Source organism: Epinephelus fuscoguttatus, linkage group LG21 (genome assembly GCF_011397635.1).
Source record: "Epinephelus fuscoguttatus linkage group LG21, E.fuscoguttatus.final_Chr_v1".
Classification (NCBI taxonomy): Eukaryota; Metazoa; Chordata; class Actinopteri; order Perciformes; family Serranidae; genus Epinephelus; species Epinephelus fuscoguttatus.
Genome location: NC_064772.1, coordinates 18,409,787 through 18,426,185, shown reverse-complemented (window position 1 = coordinate 18,426,185; position 16,399 = coordinate 18,409,787). Strand labels below are relative to the sequence as shown.

Below are 16,399 nucleotides of genomic sequence, written 5' to 3'. Positions count from 1 at the left end.
GTATGTTTTTCACCGCACGTACGCAGCGGGTGGAGGCTTGTTATCGCTCTGCCCTATATGCTCCTGGCTGGGTCACGCAGGTTGTTGCAAAACATGTTTCCATGTTGTTGTAGTTCCTTGAAAGACTGTGTCATCCGTACAGTGAACCTTTTCCCATTCACATTATCTCTGACTGACGTGCAGCTGGCCTACATGCCCTTCCCTGCATACTCCTCCTTGCAGGCCCCACCTCCTCTAACATGACCCATAATTCAACTTTTTGTCAACAAGGGGAAAAAAAGGTTGTGCTGTTTGTCCTATTTCCCAAGGCTGTCTATATAAGGTACCTGTGCAGGAGATTGGGAGTAGTATGTGGAGGTGCAGCCTGCTGGAATAGTTTGGACAAGATCTGCAAAAGTTGGAGCATTTATTTAAGAGGAATTCTGCTTTTATACTGGTAAACACCTTTTTTTCATCTCATAATGGTGCATCATGTAGCTGATTTCATTGCTAAACTTATCATCTGCTTTAATATGTTTGCTCATATCCAGTTTTGGTCCACACTGCATCCTTGCTTTTTGCTGCAGCTATTCAAATGCTCTTCACAGTTTCATATGTTTGGCTGGCATTTAAAGTAGTTCTCTGTTTCCACTTTCACTTCAGCTCCCCAGCAGCCTCCTGGTTTGTGCGTCTGTCCCGGACGAGGGGGCGGTGGGGTGGCGCCACGTCATATCAGCCGCCGCGCTCTGATTGGCTGCCGATTCTCACCCGACACAGCTGTGATTGTTTTCTGCAGAGGAAGCTCTCGTCGCTGGTATGAGCTCTGTGCTGTGGAATGGAGCAGCACTGTGTTTCCCTCTCTTACTCTCTTTGTGTGTGTGTGTGTATGTGGGTCTGCTAACGATGATGTGAACAAACAACGTGATTGCAGTCTTTGTTGTTAACGAGCAGGAGGGGATCGAGCATCAGCTGAGGCGCGAATGATCAGGAGCGGAGCTTTCTCTTTGGACCAGACACTGAAGACGTCTGGAGATCAAGGTAAGGAACCTGATCTCACCATAACTTATCTTTAATCATGCAGCCATGTATCTAAACTGTATCCATTTCTCCTCCAGCCCCAAAGTGCCAAATGCCCAGACTGGAGGACCACTGCTGGAGCTGCTCCTGTGCACCAAGGGTCGAAACTAAACACTCATCTGAGGCCAACTGGTTAGCATCCAAAGCCGAAGAGATGATGTCCATCATCACCTCGGTGCTCAGCAATGCCTACGGCTCTCTGCACGACGTCCGGACGGCCAACCTGATCCGGAGGGGTCTGGTCCTCTTCACCGTGGGTGCGTTTCTCGCCCTGGTGCTCAACTTGCTGCAGATACAAAGAAATGTCACCCTGTTTCCTGAGGAGGTGATGACAACTTTGTTCTCCTCTGCCTGGTGGATCCCTCCTTGCTGCGGTACAGGAGCCGGTGAGTACAAAGTGGTTGGAGGAATAAAAGGTCAATTGGTGGGTCATAAATAGTTGTGGAGATTGGTTTGACCCGGGTTATCAGTAGTTTGGCTGCTAAGTTTGGGACAAAGGAATGTAGTGAGGGGAGGGGTTGCAGTGCAGCTACGTTTTTGTCCATTTAAAGGTAAAATTAATGATAATAATGTACGTAAAGAATCATGTATGGGTGGTGAAACTGTAATAGTCATGTATGTGATGTTAATATACATGCCACATCACACTACGCTCAAAAATAGTGCGATTTTTAAACCATTTAAGCCAGAAGACAATCATTTTCTAGGACTGCTACTGTATGATCATGTGTTAATGAGTCACCGTCTGAATTTGTCATTGCTGGCTATTATACAAGCCTTCTTATCTAATGCCGCACAAGTCCTGGTGGTTTTGTGTGGCAGTCACTTGAAAAAAATAAAAAACACTGACTCGGCACAGATGGTGGCGCTTCTCGAGCTCTGATTGGCCGCAACAGCCGGATGCGAGGCGAGCGGCGCGCTCATTGGCTAGTGTCATAACGGGTGAGCTGAGGGGGCGGTGCCTTCAAGGCCAGGAACCAGGAAGTGGGTGGGGGGAGCACATCATTTCTCGTCGGCTCCTCCTCTCATGTGCTGCAGGGCAGAACACAAACGAAAGTGAGGTGTAGCTTCATGATTTTACAGCTTGTTGACATTAGTCTGTGCCAAATTAATGCCTTTAAGTGTCGTGTAGGAACCTGTTTAAGGTCTTTTTGTGTAAACTAAATGCTTCCTGTTTTTAGTTTACAGTGAAATACATGAACAATTATATTTCCTTCCCATTAATTCAGTCATTTAAACAGAGAAAATGCAAAACAGCACCTGGTTCTAGTTTCTAAATTGTCAAAACTTCCTTGTGTGTTACTTATGGGATGGAAAACTGAATATTTTTGGGTCATTACCTTGTGCTTTTTGTTGAAATGACAATATAAAATAGGGTGAACAACATCACATAAAACCAAGAACTATCAAAGAAGAATCAAACAAACAAGACAAAGGAAAAACTTTTAAATAAAAAACAAAAATGTATTAGTTTTAAGTGTATGCAGGTGCCTAAATGAGGCTAATTATGGAAGCGCATGTTCAGCAAATAAAAATAATCCCACACAGCAGCTCCGTGACAGGATTTGCCCGCTGGCGTTTCACACAGTTTCTGCTTATCTCGTGTAATTCGGGTCTGTTTGTTCCTTTCCACAGCTGTTGTCGGCCTGCTGTATCCCTGCCTCGACAGCCATTTGGGAGAGCCACACAAGTTCAAGAGGGAGTGGGCCAGCGTCATGAGGTGCATCGCCGTGTTCGTGGGCATCAACCACGCCAGTGTTGTATCCTTTAATGACTCACCTTGTAAAAGTGTGGGGACAGTGTGCTGTTCTGTCTCTAGTTCAAGCAGTATCTAAAGCACCAGGATGTCCTGCTTTACCATTAAGAGTGACGACACTTCTGTAGGTTGTGCAAATATTTGAGTATGAATTAATCCCACGGCAGCTTCATGCTGTTTGATTTTGTCCTTAACTCACCAATAACACAGAAACTAGACTTCGACAATAATGTGCAGCTCTCCCTAACGCTGGCCGCCTTGTCCTTGGGCCTGTGGTGGACGTTCGACCGGTCCAGGAGCGGCTTTGGTTTGGGACTCACCACTGCTGTCCTCGCTACTGTGTTCACACAGCTGCTGGTCTACAACGGAGTCTACCAGTAAGTCCTTTTTCTGTAATAACACTTGGCTCAAGTACAAGCAGAACAGAAGTTGTCCAGGTTTTTGCATTTGAGGAAACAAGACTGGCACTGTCTACAATGATTAATCACCAGTGCTGAGTCATCACTAATTTCTGGTTTCATGTTACACCCACAACAACAACTGTGTTGGTGTAAGTGTTAATTATATAACAGTGACAGTAAACCCCACCCTGGTGTGAGTGAAGTAGACAAAGTAGTTGAAGGCACTTCCACCTGTTAGATTCCATCAAAAAAGACATGACAGATAACAATTGAAGTGTCGAGTTATATTTTGAGAGGTCCCCTTGTCTCTGGGAGCCCAATTAAAGAGGCCCTCCTACTGGCTTCAGTGGCACATCATCAAAAATACACAGCTGTTAAAAGGGACTGTTGTTCAGGAGGAGAGGTTCAAAAGGCAGCTGCAGCTCATGCTGAGAAAAGAGGGAGCAGAGATGAGAGTGTTTTCTAGCATGACAGGTTTTGTTTGCACAGATCTGTCTTGAGCGTTGTCTTTTAAGATGCCTTTTTTGTTAGCAGGAGTCAGAGTGTTTGTTATTGTGCTTTGATTGTCAGGCGACATCTTATTTAGCACTGGAGGGAATTGTGGTTTATTTTGACACCCTCCGAACAGGTTAGAGGTCAGAAGCTGCTACAGAACAGCATCAGTAAACCTGCTCTACATCATAAAGAATGATTTAATCATTTTGGCTTTTCTTCTTTTTCAGGTATACATCTCCAGACTTCTTGTATGTACGCTCCTGGCTTCCATGCATATTCTTCTCAGGCGGTGTTACCGTGGGAAACATCGGACGCCAGCTTGCCATGGTAGAGTCTGCAACTATTTATGATATGTCATTTTTTAACTGAAGGGTCAAAGATTTGTATTTGAGTTACAGTCAAGCCACTAACAAGTGTATTTTTCAACTATAAAATGTCCCACTTTACACATCTTGGTCACAATTCTTTAATAACCAGAGTTAGGAGTTCCTTGTGAAAAAATGTTTACACAGAAAATTATATCTGTATATAGTGTCTGACTTTTTAATCTCTCAATTATAGTCACCCTCTTTGCTATGTGTCACCCTTCTCAAGAACAACATGACCAGATGCCATTTTCTTTAGGTACAAACATGGGAACAAAGTTGATATATTAATCCGAACAACTCGTGCAATACAATCCAAGTGTTCTAGGGACAACATGGAGCTTTAGGTCTCAAGGTTTAGCATTCATCATACTGTCTGCCAGAGGTGTGGACGTCATCACAAATTTGATGACTATTGATGAAATTAAAGAAGACTCACAACTCGACTTGGACTTTAACACCAATGACTTGTGACTTCACTTGGACTTGGTCCTTTTGACTTTAAAATACTTAATACTGTCCCCCGAGCCCAAAAACTAAAAAGTGCGTTATTTTAAAAGTGTGCCACGAATCAATTCCTTTCCCTTAATTTCCTCAATCATCTAACACTAACACTTTTCATTCCCAGCAAGTCGACACTTAGTGACACTTAATTCCTTAGATCCATTTTGTTTGAACCAATCTAACATCAAATCAAGTTGCAGGAGAGAACTGGGAAGAACTAAGGTTACGCAACTGAGCACCAGCTGGAAAAGATGATACCAAAGTTAATGTCATCCGCGTACAACATTACATGGTGGTCAATAAAAAACAAACAGTATGCAAAATGTGGAAGTCAAAAATTCACATAGAGACATGACATCTTCCAAAATAAATACATACTTTAAAAAGCATTCATAATTTGGTTAAGAGTGCATTGTGACTGGTTTAGGACTCAAAACACAATGTTTAGGACTTAGGACTTGACTTGAGACTTGAGTGCAAAGACTTGAGACTTACTTGTTGACTAGTCCCACTTCTGCTGTCTTCTAGGTTTTTTTTTTAACTCTTAAAAATCTCGTCATACAGTTACCTTGGAATTTTTGAGAAAGACGATTGCATTCATTATATATTTGTTATTTCACTACATTTATTAGCTTGAAGTTCTGTATGTGTAACATCTAAAAGTTAAACAGGAAGTCACATTTTGGCATTGAATTTCTCCACAGGGGGATTAATAAAGGAAATAAACTTCAACTTAAACTTAAACTTAAAACTTACTTTCCTTTAAACTGCGGCTAAACCATTTTTACTAGAATGTTTACAGTCATCCTGATCCAGAGGCTTTTTATTCAGTTTGCAGAGATTATAATTCACGAATAAACATCTGTGATTCTGTGTGATGTTTTTAAAATGATCAGCCTGTCATATTTACACAAACTATCCCTAAAATCTGTATCAGTTGAACTCCTCTGCACTCTGTCTAAATTGTGGAACAGACTTCAAAAGACTCCTCTGCACCGCACATGCTTTATTTCCAATTATTAAACTGAACTACAACAGCCGATAACATTGTCAGAATGGTTTAAAGTTGTGCAAAGTGCACTGGATGCCCCCCTTCCTTCATAATTATCCCATCAAGTCAGCTTTGATGTCTCCATTAAGCCTGTGCCCAGAAGCCTCACCTCATTCTGTCTGTAAAGTAAGAGTCCCGTCACTCCCTCAGTTTGACTCAAGTGAAAGCGTGAAAGCAGATTAAGGGCTGTTGTTTTTCACAGTCGTGGCAGGACACAGAGCCAGTCAGGACTCGGCTGACCAGAGGGTCATTTGCTACTTGTTGTTTTTGTTTGTGATGGGGCCTGAGGAATGTTGGCACAAGTCGGCACTCATGGTTTTGTTTTTCTCTCTTTCGCTCCAGTGGTTCATTTATGAGAGGGATCAGGAGGAACATGAGACTTGTTTCCTAAAAGTGTTTATTGGGGGCTTGTTTTCCCTCTTTTATTTTGGGGTAAAGCCAGTTACAGTGAAACAATTTGTTTTGGAGCATTAACCATGCAGAATAAAGAATAAGCTTCGCTGTTGTACTGCTTAGAGTGGCTTTAAAGCTGAATGGCTAATCATTTTAGCATCTTATTTCAAAGGTTACAGTCAGATGTGTAGTTTTGAAATCGTGGGCAAACACACCGACAGTCAAAGTGTCTTGTGATGGGTAAAATGAGCAATAAGAAAACAGCGCTATGCATGCAAGTAGTTCTTTGTTCCCTTATTGTACAAAATGTCCAGTTTCCATTTGGGAAAAAATTCCAAAAAATGGGAAGTGAAAGAAACATTTCCTTTTTTTTAAACTTAATCATGACACTTAAACTTGTAGCTGGTCACTTTTAAAAATATACAATTTGTCACATTTGATGAAACCGAAAAATCATGTTCCTCCTTGTAATGCTTCTAATGCTATTTGCAAGCATCCACCCCGCATGAATTAAAACAACCGGTCAGAGCCGTGGAGTCTCTAACGCAGCTGGGGAACAGCCCATTGGTTCGACAGCCCATTGGTTCGACATCCCACTGTTCCGACCATATTAAACTCATTGTTCTGAAGTCCGTTCCGAAATCATCATGATGCCCTGTGGTTAAGGTCTGGTTAGGTTTAGGCACAAAAACCACTTGGTTAGGGTCAGGAAAAGATCATGGTGTGGCTTAAAATGAAAAAGAAAGTGGCAAACACATAAGCCGTGAGCCTGCTCCGCCTCAAGCTGGTTGCGGCGCACCATACGCCCGCCGCGAGCCGTTCAGCACCGCGTACAGTCGGCCTAATGGGATGTCGAACCAATGGGCTATCGAACCAATGACATGGACCCACGCAGCTGTCAATCATGTCAATCACACTGTAAATTGAGGTCAAACGAGGCAGTGCTGATCAAATATAACTCAAGATTCTGTCACTGCATTGCCTATTTCTCACCTCAAATGTTTTCAGAAACGTATTTTAGTGTACTGTTTAGCTGTAAATTAAGAAAGTCTGTGACCCGGCCAATATGTTGGAATTAGTCGGGCATAAACCAAGCACTGTCGCTGGCCAGGTCCCAAACTTTTTTAAATTTACAGCTAAACCATACACTAAAACAGTGGTTCCCAACTAGTGGGTCGCAGTCCAAACTGAATGCACCGCTAGTAACTTGCAAACTTGTCAAGTTTGTAAAAACAAAAACAAAAAAAACAACACTTTATTTTGAAGAACAGCGAATTGCTGGTACAGAGCTTTCATTTTGAAATGCCATTTCCTGCTGTGGAGTGAGTGGCTATCGGACAGACACTGTACAGAGACAGTAAACTAGCTTGAGGACATGGCTAAATGCAAATATGACGCTGAATGTATTAAACTGTGGGACCTTGAACTAATGACTACGGAGAAATCTGGATCTTGTGGTTGGACCAGTTGGGAATCACTGTACTAAAATATGTGTCTGAAAACATCTGTGGTGTCCTCGGTTCTGATTGGTTGTTTCATTCAGATGCTGTAGATTATAGAGGAGGACAAGGAGGAGGCGGAGAAATAGGATTTTTTTTTTTTTTTTTTTACAGATTTCTCTGTCTTGTGTACTACTATCAGCATATAGCTAAAGTGTTAGCAAATACGACAGGTCTTTTTTTTTTTTATAAAATCTACCAACTATACCTTTAAAGTTGCCCTGTTTCGTTCATAAAGCAGAAACTGGTCCACCTTTACTTAAAAGCGACTGATTGCTTGAATAAAACTGGAAACTGTCCACAGGGTTCAGTTCAACCATCAGTTTTGAGTTCACTGGAAATTGAAACTGATGCATTCATGTTTGATTTATATCTTAAAAATGAGTCACCTGAGGCTGATAAGTTTCCCAGAGCCAGTTTCCCTGTCATCAGAACACGACAATAGATCGATGGCATTTCTGTATCATGCTTTGTTCACTGTAACGATCATAAATCTACCTGACTGCTTTCATAATAAAGGTGTTAGCACAACAAATACGCTCACTTTGAACTGCTTTGTATCAGCTGTAAGCAACTTCTGACTCCGGATATTCTGTTATTCATTGATTAATATGTTATTAACAGCAGCCTTGTTCTTTGTGTCCCCTCAGGGTGGCGTCGAGAAACCCCACATGGACTGAACGGAACAGAAAACCAGGCGAAGGACAGCCAATGTAAAGACGGACAAGTACAAAGAGCGAGGAGAATAACAGGAGAAAAAGGACTCTGTTTTGACTTTATCCTTGTTCTCATAACAAAGTGCGGGTCAGCAAATCCCCTCATCTAACGTGCCATGTCCTCTGCACCTCCTCGTGGCCAAACAACCTCTCCCTCCCACCTCTGCTCTACTCCATTAGCATTAAGACTTCCTTCTCACTAGACGGGACTGACAGTGTTTGCCTTCTCTTTTTTTCTTTGTTGTTGTTGTTGTTTTGTTTTTTTTTGAAGTGAACTGATTTTATTTTCATGCTGGAAGTTCCTGTCTTTCCTGCAGTTTATGGAGTGGAAGCGTGCGCGTGTGCTTTAGTGTGGATGCGTCCTGGTCTTAACAGGAAAGACTGTTTTTGTGTTGTTTTTAGCCTGAATATATTATGATCATAAAAAGGGAAATGTTGTATGAGTGGGCAAAAAAAATGTCTTCACTCTCACGTACAGTAGAAATGTATTCAGCAGCTTCAGTTGCATCACTGTGGTGCAGGGGAGATGTATGTTCCCAGTCAAACCAAATTAAGTATTTATTTTGTAAGTTTTGAATGACCCCAAACCAAATGTAGCCTGAGTTTGCAAATGAATGACGCCTCCCGATTTGGAAGGAATAGTTAGGGAGTTTCTTTTTCTCTAGAGATTGAGATGGGAAGATTGATGCCACTCTCACGTCTGTATGGTAAATTTTTTGCTAAAGCCAGTAGAAGGGGAAATGTGTTGGTCTATATTTGCTATAAAGACATGAGTGGTAGCCATCCTCTCATCTTAAGCTGAACTTTTGTTTTAAAGGTCCAGTGTGTCTAATTTAGGGCGCTATGTTGGCAGAAATGGAATGTACTGTATGTGTTCTTTGGTGGCCTAGAACGAGCTGTTTATATCTACAGTACATAGGGAGTGGGTTCATGGTGGCGGGGTCAGCAGCCCTTCGCGACAGGCGGTGTCAGAAAACACTGATTATTTAAATACGTGAAACAGCTTTATTCAGTGTTTTTACTGCTTTTAATCACCTCTAGGGTCGCATTTATAAAAGAGCGCGTAGGATCCATACTAGAAACATACACACAGACAAAAGCCAAAAGATATTCGACAGTTTCACCATCAGCGTCGCCAATGTCCCGTCTCCAAAATGTTCGTAAGCATGGGTCAAAGTTTCTCCCATCAAGTCTTCTTTTATAGATCACAACTTTTGCGTGGTTGTGGTCACGTACGCTATTTTCAGGCCTCGTTTTGTGCGTACGCAGTGTTCATAAATGAGACCCCTTGCATGTGTTTTATAGAGGAGGAGACCTCTGCAGATAATTCGACCCCTGATTTTTAAAAAAAAATAAATAAAAAATAAAAAAAAAAACCTCCTGAACAATTATCACTGAAGGAATCATACTGGAAGAAGTTTCAGCTTGTTTGCTATCTGCGACCCTTACCGCTAGATGCCACTAAATCCTACACACTGTACCTTTAAAATGACAGTAGAGAATGGCAGATAGAATGAAGAGAGATAAGAAGTATGTACAGGAGTGCCAATTAGTTTGTACTGGCTGATGGTCACTTGTATATATGACGACATTAGGTATACCACAAGTGAAAATGCTAAGTATTTAGGTTCCTCATTTATCTGTCTGCCAGTTCACATTTTATTTTTTGGAAAACTACCCTGAGACCTTCAATACGTTGTTTTGTCTGTGTCTAACAAGTGCAAGACAAACATACAGAGGATTGTTTAGTAAGAAAGTAGGCAAAAGGAAGACGTCAAAGTCTGAATTGAAAAAAAAAAAATGCCAGTACTGTATGTGCACATTTTGTGTATTTTTTATTAGCTGAGCAAAAGACAGCCACCACAGTGGGCCATGTTTTTTAAGAATGTACCACCAGTGCTGATCTAGTCCTCCAGTGATTCTGTCGAATTTGTGACCAGGTGTTAAATGTCTTTGTGATCGTACACATTTCCCACTCCAAATTCAAGCTAGTGTTAAAAGTTTGGGAACATACAGCAGTTAAAGGAGAGGGCGGGACATTATTACTTAAGATTTGCAATCTGTGATTGCCTGTGTATTATAGAATGTAGTGCTTTTGTCACTATAACAGTTTAGTTTTATCATTTGTACAAACATAATGACATTATTGCTTGTGTATAATGGCTTTCCTATGTGATCAGACAGGTATTATTGCTAGACCTACAGTATGTTAGTTAGCGTTTGGGGGTCTAGAGGATTAAGTGCAATCAGAATATACATGAGCCGATTATTCCTCCTTATTTATTTCTTATTATTTCTGACAGTGGCTAAACAAAAAAGATAACTTGTTGTATATGCAGTGTGGATACTTAAAAAAAAAAAGCAATAACATCTTTCTTTTTTGTGAGCAGGATTGGTGTCAGAGATTACATGCCTTCAGAGTCAAAACCAATGACGACATAAAAAAAATATTGTGTCAAACTGTGTGTGTAGGAAAAAAAAATTTAGTTGCATCGTCGAAGGAATTTTATTTTTTTAAATGTGTTTTTGTGGCAGATCACTTCAGGTTGAATCTGCTGACATTCAGGTGTGTTAAACTGAAGAGGAAGCTTTATTTTTTTGGAGGTGGTGAAGCACCTTTTTGTTTCGATGTTTTAGAGTTTTTGTGTGTCTGATATTTTAGCCGTGTATCATTTTTGCTACCATGGATTTAAGTGAAAAATAAAAATACCTGATAAGGATATTTGTGTGGTCACTGCTCACAAATCTGGGTGAAGGGAAGTAAAATTAGTTTACTGACATGTTGAAATAACTGACTAAAAGCTTCCCATCCAGTGATATACACCTGATACCAACATCCATAATGCAGCAGAGCTTCATCTACTCACTCTGCTTTGATTACCAGACACTAGCCTAATTACATGTCTCAGCAGCTTCAGTAAAACAATGGCTCTCTGATTATTTTTTGAGGGGGGGGGTGTCAAACGCAGCTGCAGCAGCTCAATTGCACCGGAGCTTTCTGGGGTGCTGCTGATGGCATTTGTTGTGTCTGCTGTCACGGCCAAGTTGAATAGATGAGGACACTCTTTTGTCCGTGGCCTCTGTCAGTCTCCGGAGCCATTATAATGTCTTCCACTGCATCTTCCCCTCTCCCTCCTTCTCTCCAGAAAAACCCCTGAAACCACCCCCCACCCCTGTGTGTCACTGGGATCATGAGGAACTGGGCTCCCCTCCTTCCTCTGTCTACCCCCTCTCTGAACACGCCTTTCTGGAGGGCAGACTTCTATTTATACCTAGCGGGGGACTGACAGTTAACCTTTTGCTCTGGGGGAAATTTCTGGGAGTGGGGCCAATATCTGTGAGCTGCTCTGAATGAACCCCTCGTTCTGGGAGGCTCTCTATACATCTATGTATCTGCTCTCTATCGCTCTCTCTATCTATTTATTTATCTATCTATCTCCCTCTCTGTCTGACAGGCCAACGATCCAACGCCACACGCCACTTCTTCTCTCTCCTTCCTCTTTCAGTCTCCTCCTCTTCTCAGGCCGAATAATTGGCCGGGCTTCAACCTCCTTTCATTTCCAGCCACAGCAAACTGAAAGACTCCATTAGAGCGCCTCCTTATTGCCAAAAGAACCCCCCCCTCCTTCCTCCTTCTCTTCCTCTAACTCTCTGTCCTTCCTTCAAGGCGAGGAGACAGGCCCGGGCCCTTCTGATCTATTGATTTGAGCCATCTATAGATTCTCCTGGTAGACTGTTCAATTTCATCTCCTCGCAGCACCTTTGTGTTTGGATTATGTCTTTGAAATTGCGGCTATTGAGCCTCTAATTTGGTGCATCAAGTCGACTGCCAGTAAACATGAAGACAGCCATGTTAACATTTAACAAGTCTCCAAATATACCAGGCTATACACTACCTGCCCTCTGTAAAAGTCACTGCAAGATAACAAGCAGAGGCCCACCAGTGGGTCAGTCAGTGTACACTCACGCTGTGCAGACAAACATTGTTCAAATCCACAGGAGTTTATTTCATATTCCAGAAGAGACCCCAAATTTGTCAGACACAAATGTGTGTAACATTTAGAGTGACACAGCCATAAAAACATGAAGTTCTGGGTTTGAGAGTCGCACAGCTTTGATGCAGGGATGGGACAGGCTGATACAGAATACTGTGTATGTGCTACTTAGGGGAAATCATGTCTTTCATGAAATAAGTGGAAAATTGTGTCTTTTTGGGGGATTAGTTCAGCACTTCCCCCAGTGGATTCAGTTTGGAGAATTTTTTCTTGATGTGGCAATATCTCAGAAAAAGGAGGAATCACTTAACAGACTGTTAGCTAAAGTCACACAAGTGTATACATTATTGATATGTGTGGGTAAGAAGTGTGGTGTTCACAGAAAACTTTTTAATACTCAACACTAGACTACAATACTTTTCCTGTGATTTAAATGTTTTACGTTTTCTTTATGATTTCATTTACATTTACAATTGACACAGCCAGAAAAGGAAAACATCAGAGCATCAATACAAAGTCAGTATTCCTGTACAGCTGTATGAAACTGTTACCTTAGGTAAAAATAAAGAAATGCCTTTAGATTTAATGGCTCATGGGTTTAGAAAAGAAAGAAAGAAAGAAAGAAGAAAGTCTTATGTATTGTCTATCTACCAATACATATATATATATATATATATATGCATTTTATAAGTTGGAAAATGACCAAACTAAACTAAACTAAACTAAGTAAGAATAAAAACGAAAGGATATAAATATAAGACCAAAAACAAGGCGAAAATAAGAAAAAAAGAAAGACAACCGAAAAGAAAGAAATAAAAGACCGATAAGTAAGACATTAAGGAAGACCAAAAAGTAAAAAAAAAAGAAATAAAGAAATATAGACCAAAAACAAGGACCAAAAAAAGTAAAAAGAAAAAAACAAAAAACAAAGACAACCAAAAATAAAGAAATAAAAGACCAAAAAGTAAGAAAAAAAACAAACAAAAAGAAAGAAAGATATATAAGACCAAAACAAAGAAGCAAAAAGAAAAACAAAAACAAAAAAAGAAAGACAACTAAAAGAAAGGAAAAAAGATCAAAAAATAAGATAGAAAGACCAAAAAGTAAGCAAAAAAGAAAGACAGACCAAAAACAGACATAAAAGTAAGAAAAAAAGAAAATTTAAAAAAAGACCAAAGAAATAAATAAATGAAAGAGTAAAATGTAAGAAAGAAAAACCAAAAAGATAGAGCAAAAAGAAGACAAAAAAACATGACAAAGAAAGGACAGAAAGACAGAAACACCAAAGAGCAAAGACAGATAGATAGATAGATAGATAGATAGATAGATAGATAGATAGATAGATAGATAGATAGAACCCCTCAACAGTGTCAGGCTCCTGTCACACACATTTAAAAGTCTCCCGGGTGCTTTCACACACACATCTTGTGACTATTGTTGCGTGCATCCAGGTGGCACAGAGACCTGTTGCAGAGCAGAGGACCGGACAGGTTTCTCTGGAGAAGTAAACTGTGAGGTAACAGCACCGTCTGCTCAGCAGTGATGGCTTTTGTTACCACCAGATGACAGTATTTATCCTCTCAGCTTGTCTGGACATTATTACCGTGACCTCTGTGGACCCCTAGTGGAGGGACAGGGAACAGCACATGTCTTGCAGGGCCTGATCTAACAATGCAGAGGGTTTAACCTAAATGCATCTAGTGTTTTAATTAAGACTAAATTTACAGTAGATAACATGAATCTCCTGAGCCTTTAGACAAAACACACATAGACAGAATTTAATTGATCTGAGATTAAAAAGCTCTGTGTGTTTAAAAATGCATGCTCAAGTATGCAAATGCTGAATACGAGAGAGGGAGAAAACTTCTCCAAATCATTTTAGTATTTTTTTTTTTTTAAATACAGATTTTCCTTAAAGCCTCTCAAACCCACTGATGATCATAAAAATTCAGATTCAAAAAGATAATTTATTAAACAGTGGCAGGAAGATTATTCTTGGAATATTTATCCACACTGCAGTGAGCGGGGTCGAGTCACATGCATGATAGAAAAGGTCAATGAAATGGATTGAGTGTGGAGAAAATCATTGCACACTCTTATTTCTCTGCCAAAAGGTCTTCAGTGGCATTAATGTCCTGCTCTCTGTGATATATAATGAAAGATTGAGTGTGTGTGTGTGAGAGTGGTTTAGGTCTACTGAGTCTTCATTACACCAGAGCTGGGTCCACTCCTGTCCTCTGCCCTCACTCATTGCCTCTCCCAGTGCTGGCCAGGAATAATGAATTACAGTGGATGCCATGGGGGGCTGAGTGAGTGGCTCAGAAGTGGACTCCATTTTAGCTCAAATTACCTCTCAGATCCCATTCAAATGGCAGTCTCAGGCTGCACTCCACCTTCTCTACACACCCCTATCTGAGGGTGCAATTATCCCTCCACACCTTTTCTTCATTTACTCATTTGTGTGGCTGTTTCCAGCCCTTTTTTGTGGCCACTCTTCCACTGCTTTGGGGGCTAAATCAAAGGAATAATAGCAGAACATCTACATAAAAAACACAGGGGCTAGGCTACAGATGCAGCATCGTCTTTAACAGTGTAAACAACAGTTCAGTGTCTCAGTGGGATTTATCAGTTCAGTCAGCATGCTCAGCCTTGTGTGCCATTCCTGTTGATTCCTCCTCTTCCTCCGCAGGACAATAATAAAATGACAGCCTAAACCTCAGGTGATGGCACATTATGCATGCCATCCAAACAAATCCTTCCCAGTGTAAATTAAACACACCCAGTGCATCTTACAGCCCAGATCAGTCTCTGTAAATCGACCAGGGTAATAATAAGAACTGAATAAAAGGTAATGGAATAAATCAAGCTGAGCATTTCCATTGCATGATCTATCCTGAGAGGCAGACAACAACAAAAAAACTCTGCATTTTTGTGCAAAACTCGCAGACAGTAGGCTAAAAATTTACAACCTCGGGTCAATATCCATCTTCAGTTTCCTCTAAAATATAAAAGAATTAAATATGAGGAGATGCTCTGTCAATCTGGATCCAGCTAATTATCTCACTGATTAAGATTATGTGTAAATCTGAGGGCTTAAATTGTGTAAATGAAACACATATTTATCAAAATATCAAATATGAAAAAGAAGCATTCAATCATTCAGACTCCTAAAAATGAAAAGCAGACACCTGTTGTGTGGATATACAGAGGAGAAATCTACACCTCTGAAATATGTCACCACATTGAATATTGTCAAAGAATGGAGGCCTCATTTGCATAATCCAAATCGCGCTCGCAGCCCTGTTTAGGATGCACTAAAGGTCGGTGTTTGTCATGTTTTAATTAGTCTTCATTAGTAGGCGTAAGAGACATTTCTGTGGAGCAACAGGCACGCAGCCTATTCATCTCGGCTGCTGAGAGACGCGCAAAAAGTTGGCAAGGCTAAATCCATCTGGGAAAGTTATTGCGCCTAAAATGGCCTTTGACAGCCCGCCCACTGATAAGTGACAAATTCACAACATATCCGCGGCTAGGGGGGTAAAAACAACTCAGGTGCACGCGGGGTGAAAGGGACTCCGTCGCACATGGCGCTTTCAGGGGAGTCCAGCACTATTTTGGCGAGTTGGAAACGGCGCAGGGCGCGATGCCACACAGGGAGAGGGGTCGGAAACCCGCTTATGACTGACCTCCTTCCACTATAATTAAAGTTGCAAGCTGGACACGGAGGCATAACATGAATTGTTTCGCACATTTAGAGTGAACTCCGATCTGAAATCAGAAATAAACGGGAGGGAAAAGCTTGAAAGCATGCTGGGCATTTTCTCTGTGTGACAACTTTTCATTTTAATGCCTAACTTTTAAAAGTCTGTGCTATGATATGATCGCAGCTGGAGTGCTGGTTTGACATTTGTAAATGTATGTGTGTGTGTGTGTAATTCCTTATGGTGAGCCACAGGTTGCAGGGCTGCAAGTTTGAACTACTTTAAAGTTGTTCAGATTTAAGATAAACACAATTTGGAGACGTATCTAGTAAAGGGTGTAGGTTTCCTTTTCAAAATTTGGAGGGACATTTATGAAACATTTGGAAATTTTGAGCATCAAACACTGATTTTTATATGTCTGATTTTTTTTTTAAATGCCAGTTTTGTTAAAATAAATGTTTTCTACT

At 40.9% G+C, this 16,399-nt stretch overlaps 1 protein-coding gene across 1 annotated transcript; it reads left to right on the top strand.

Moving 5' to 3' along the window:
- Positions 1–283: 283 nt before the first annotated feature.
- On the top strand, positions 284–10,956 carry insig1 (insulin induced gene 1). The gene is made up of 8 exons (XM_049565891.1): positions 284–436; positions 643–793; positions 931–1,017; positions 1,095–1,442; positions 2,692–2,816; positions 3,023–3,189; positions 3,936–4,035; positions 8,171–10,956. Exons 3-8 carry the CDS (start codon positions 960–962, stop codon positions 8,198–8,200), a joined length of 828 nt encoding a protein of 275 aa, XP_049421848.1. The 5' UTR covers positions 284–436; positions 643–793; positions 931–959; the 3' UTR covers positions 8,201–10,956.
- Positions 10,957–16,399: the final 5,443 nt, after the last annotated feature.

Excerpts from the sequence above, each read along its gene's own strand:
- insig1 (XM_049565891.1), top strand. The coding sequence starts at position 960 with ATGATCAGGAGCGGAGCTTTCTCTTTGGACCAGACACTGAAGACGTCT. Across the intron at positions 1,018-1,094 it reads GAAGACGTCTGGAGATCAAG|CCCCAAAGTGCCAAATGCCC; the intron begins GTAAGGAACCTG and ends TTTCTCCTCCAG. Across the intron at positions 4,036-8,170 it reads TCGGACGCCAGCTTGCCATG|GGTGGCGTCGAGAAACCCCA; the intron begins GTAGAGTCTGCA and ends GTGTCCCCTCAG.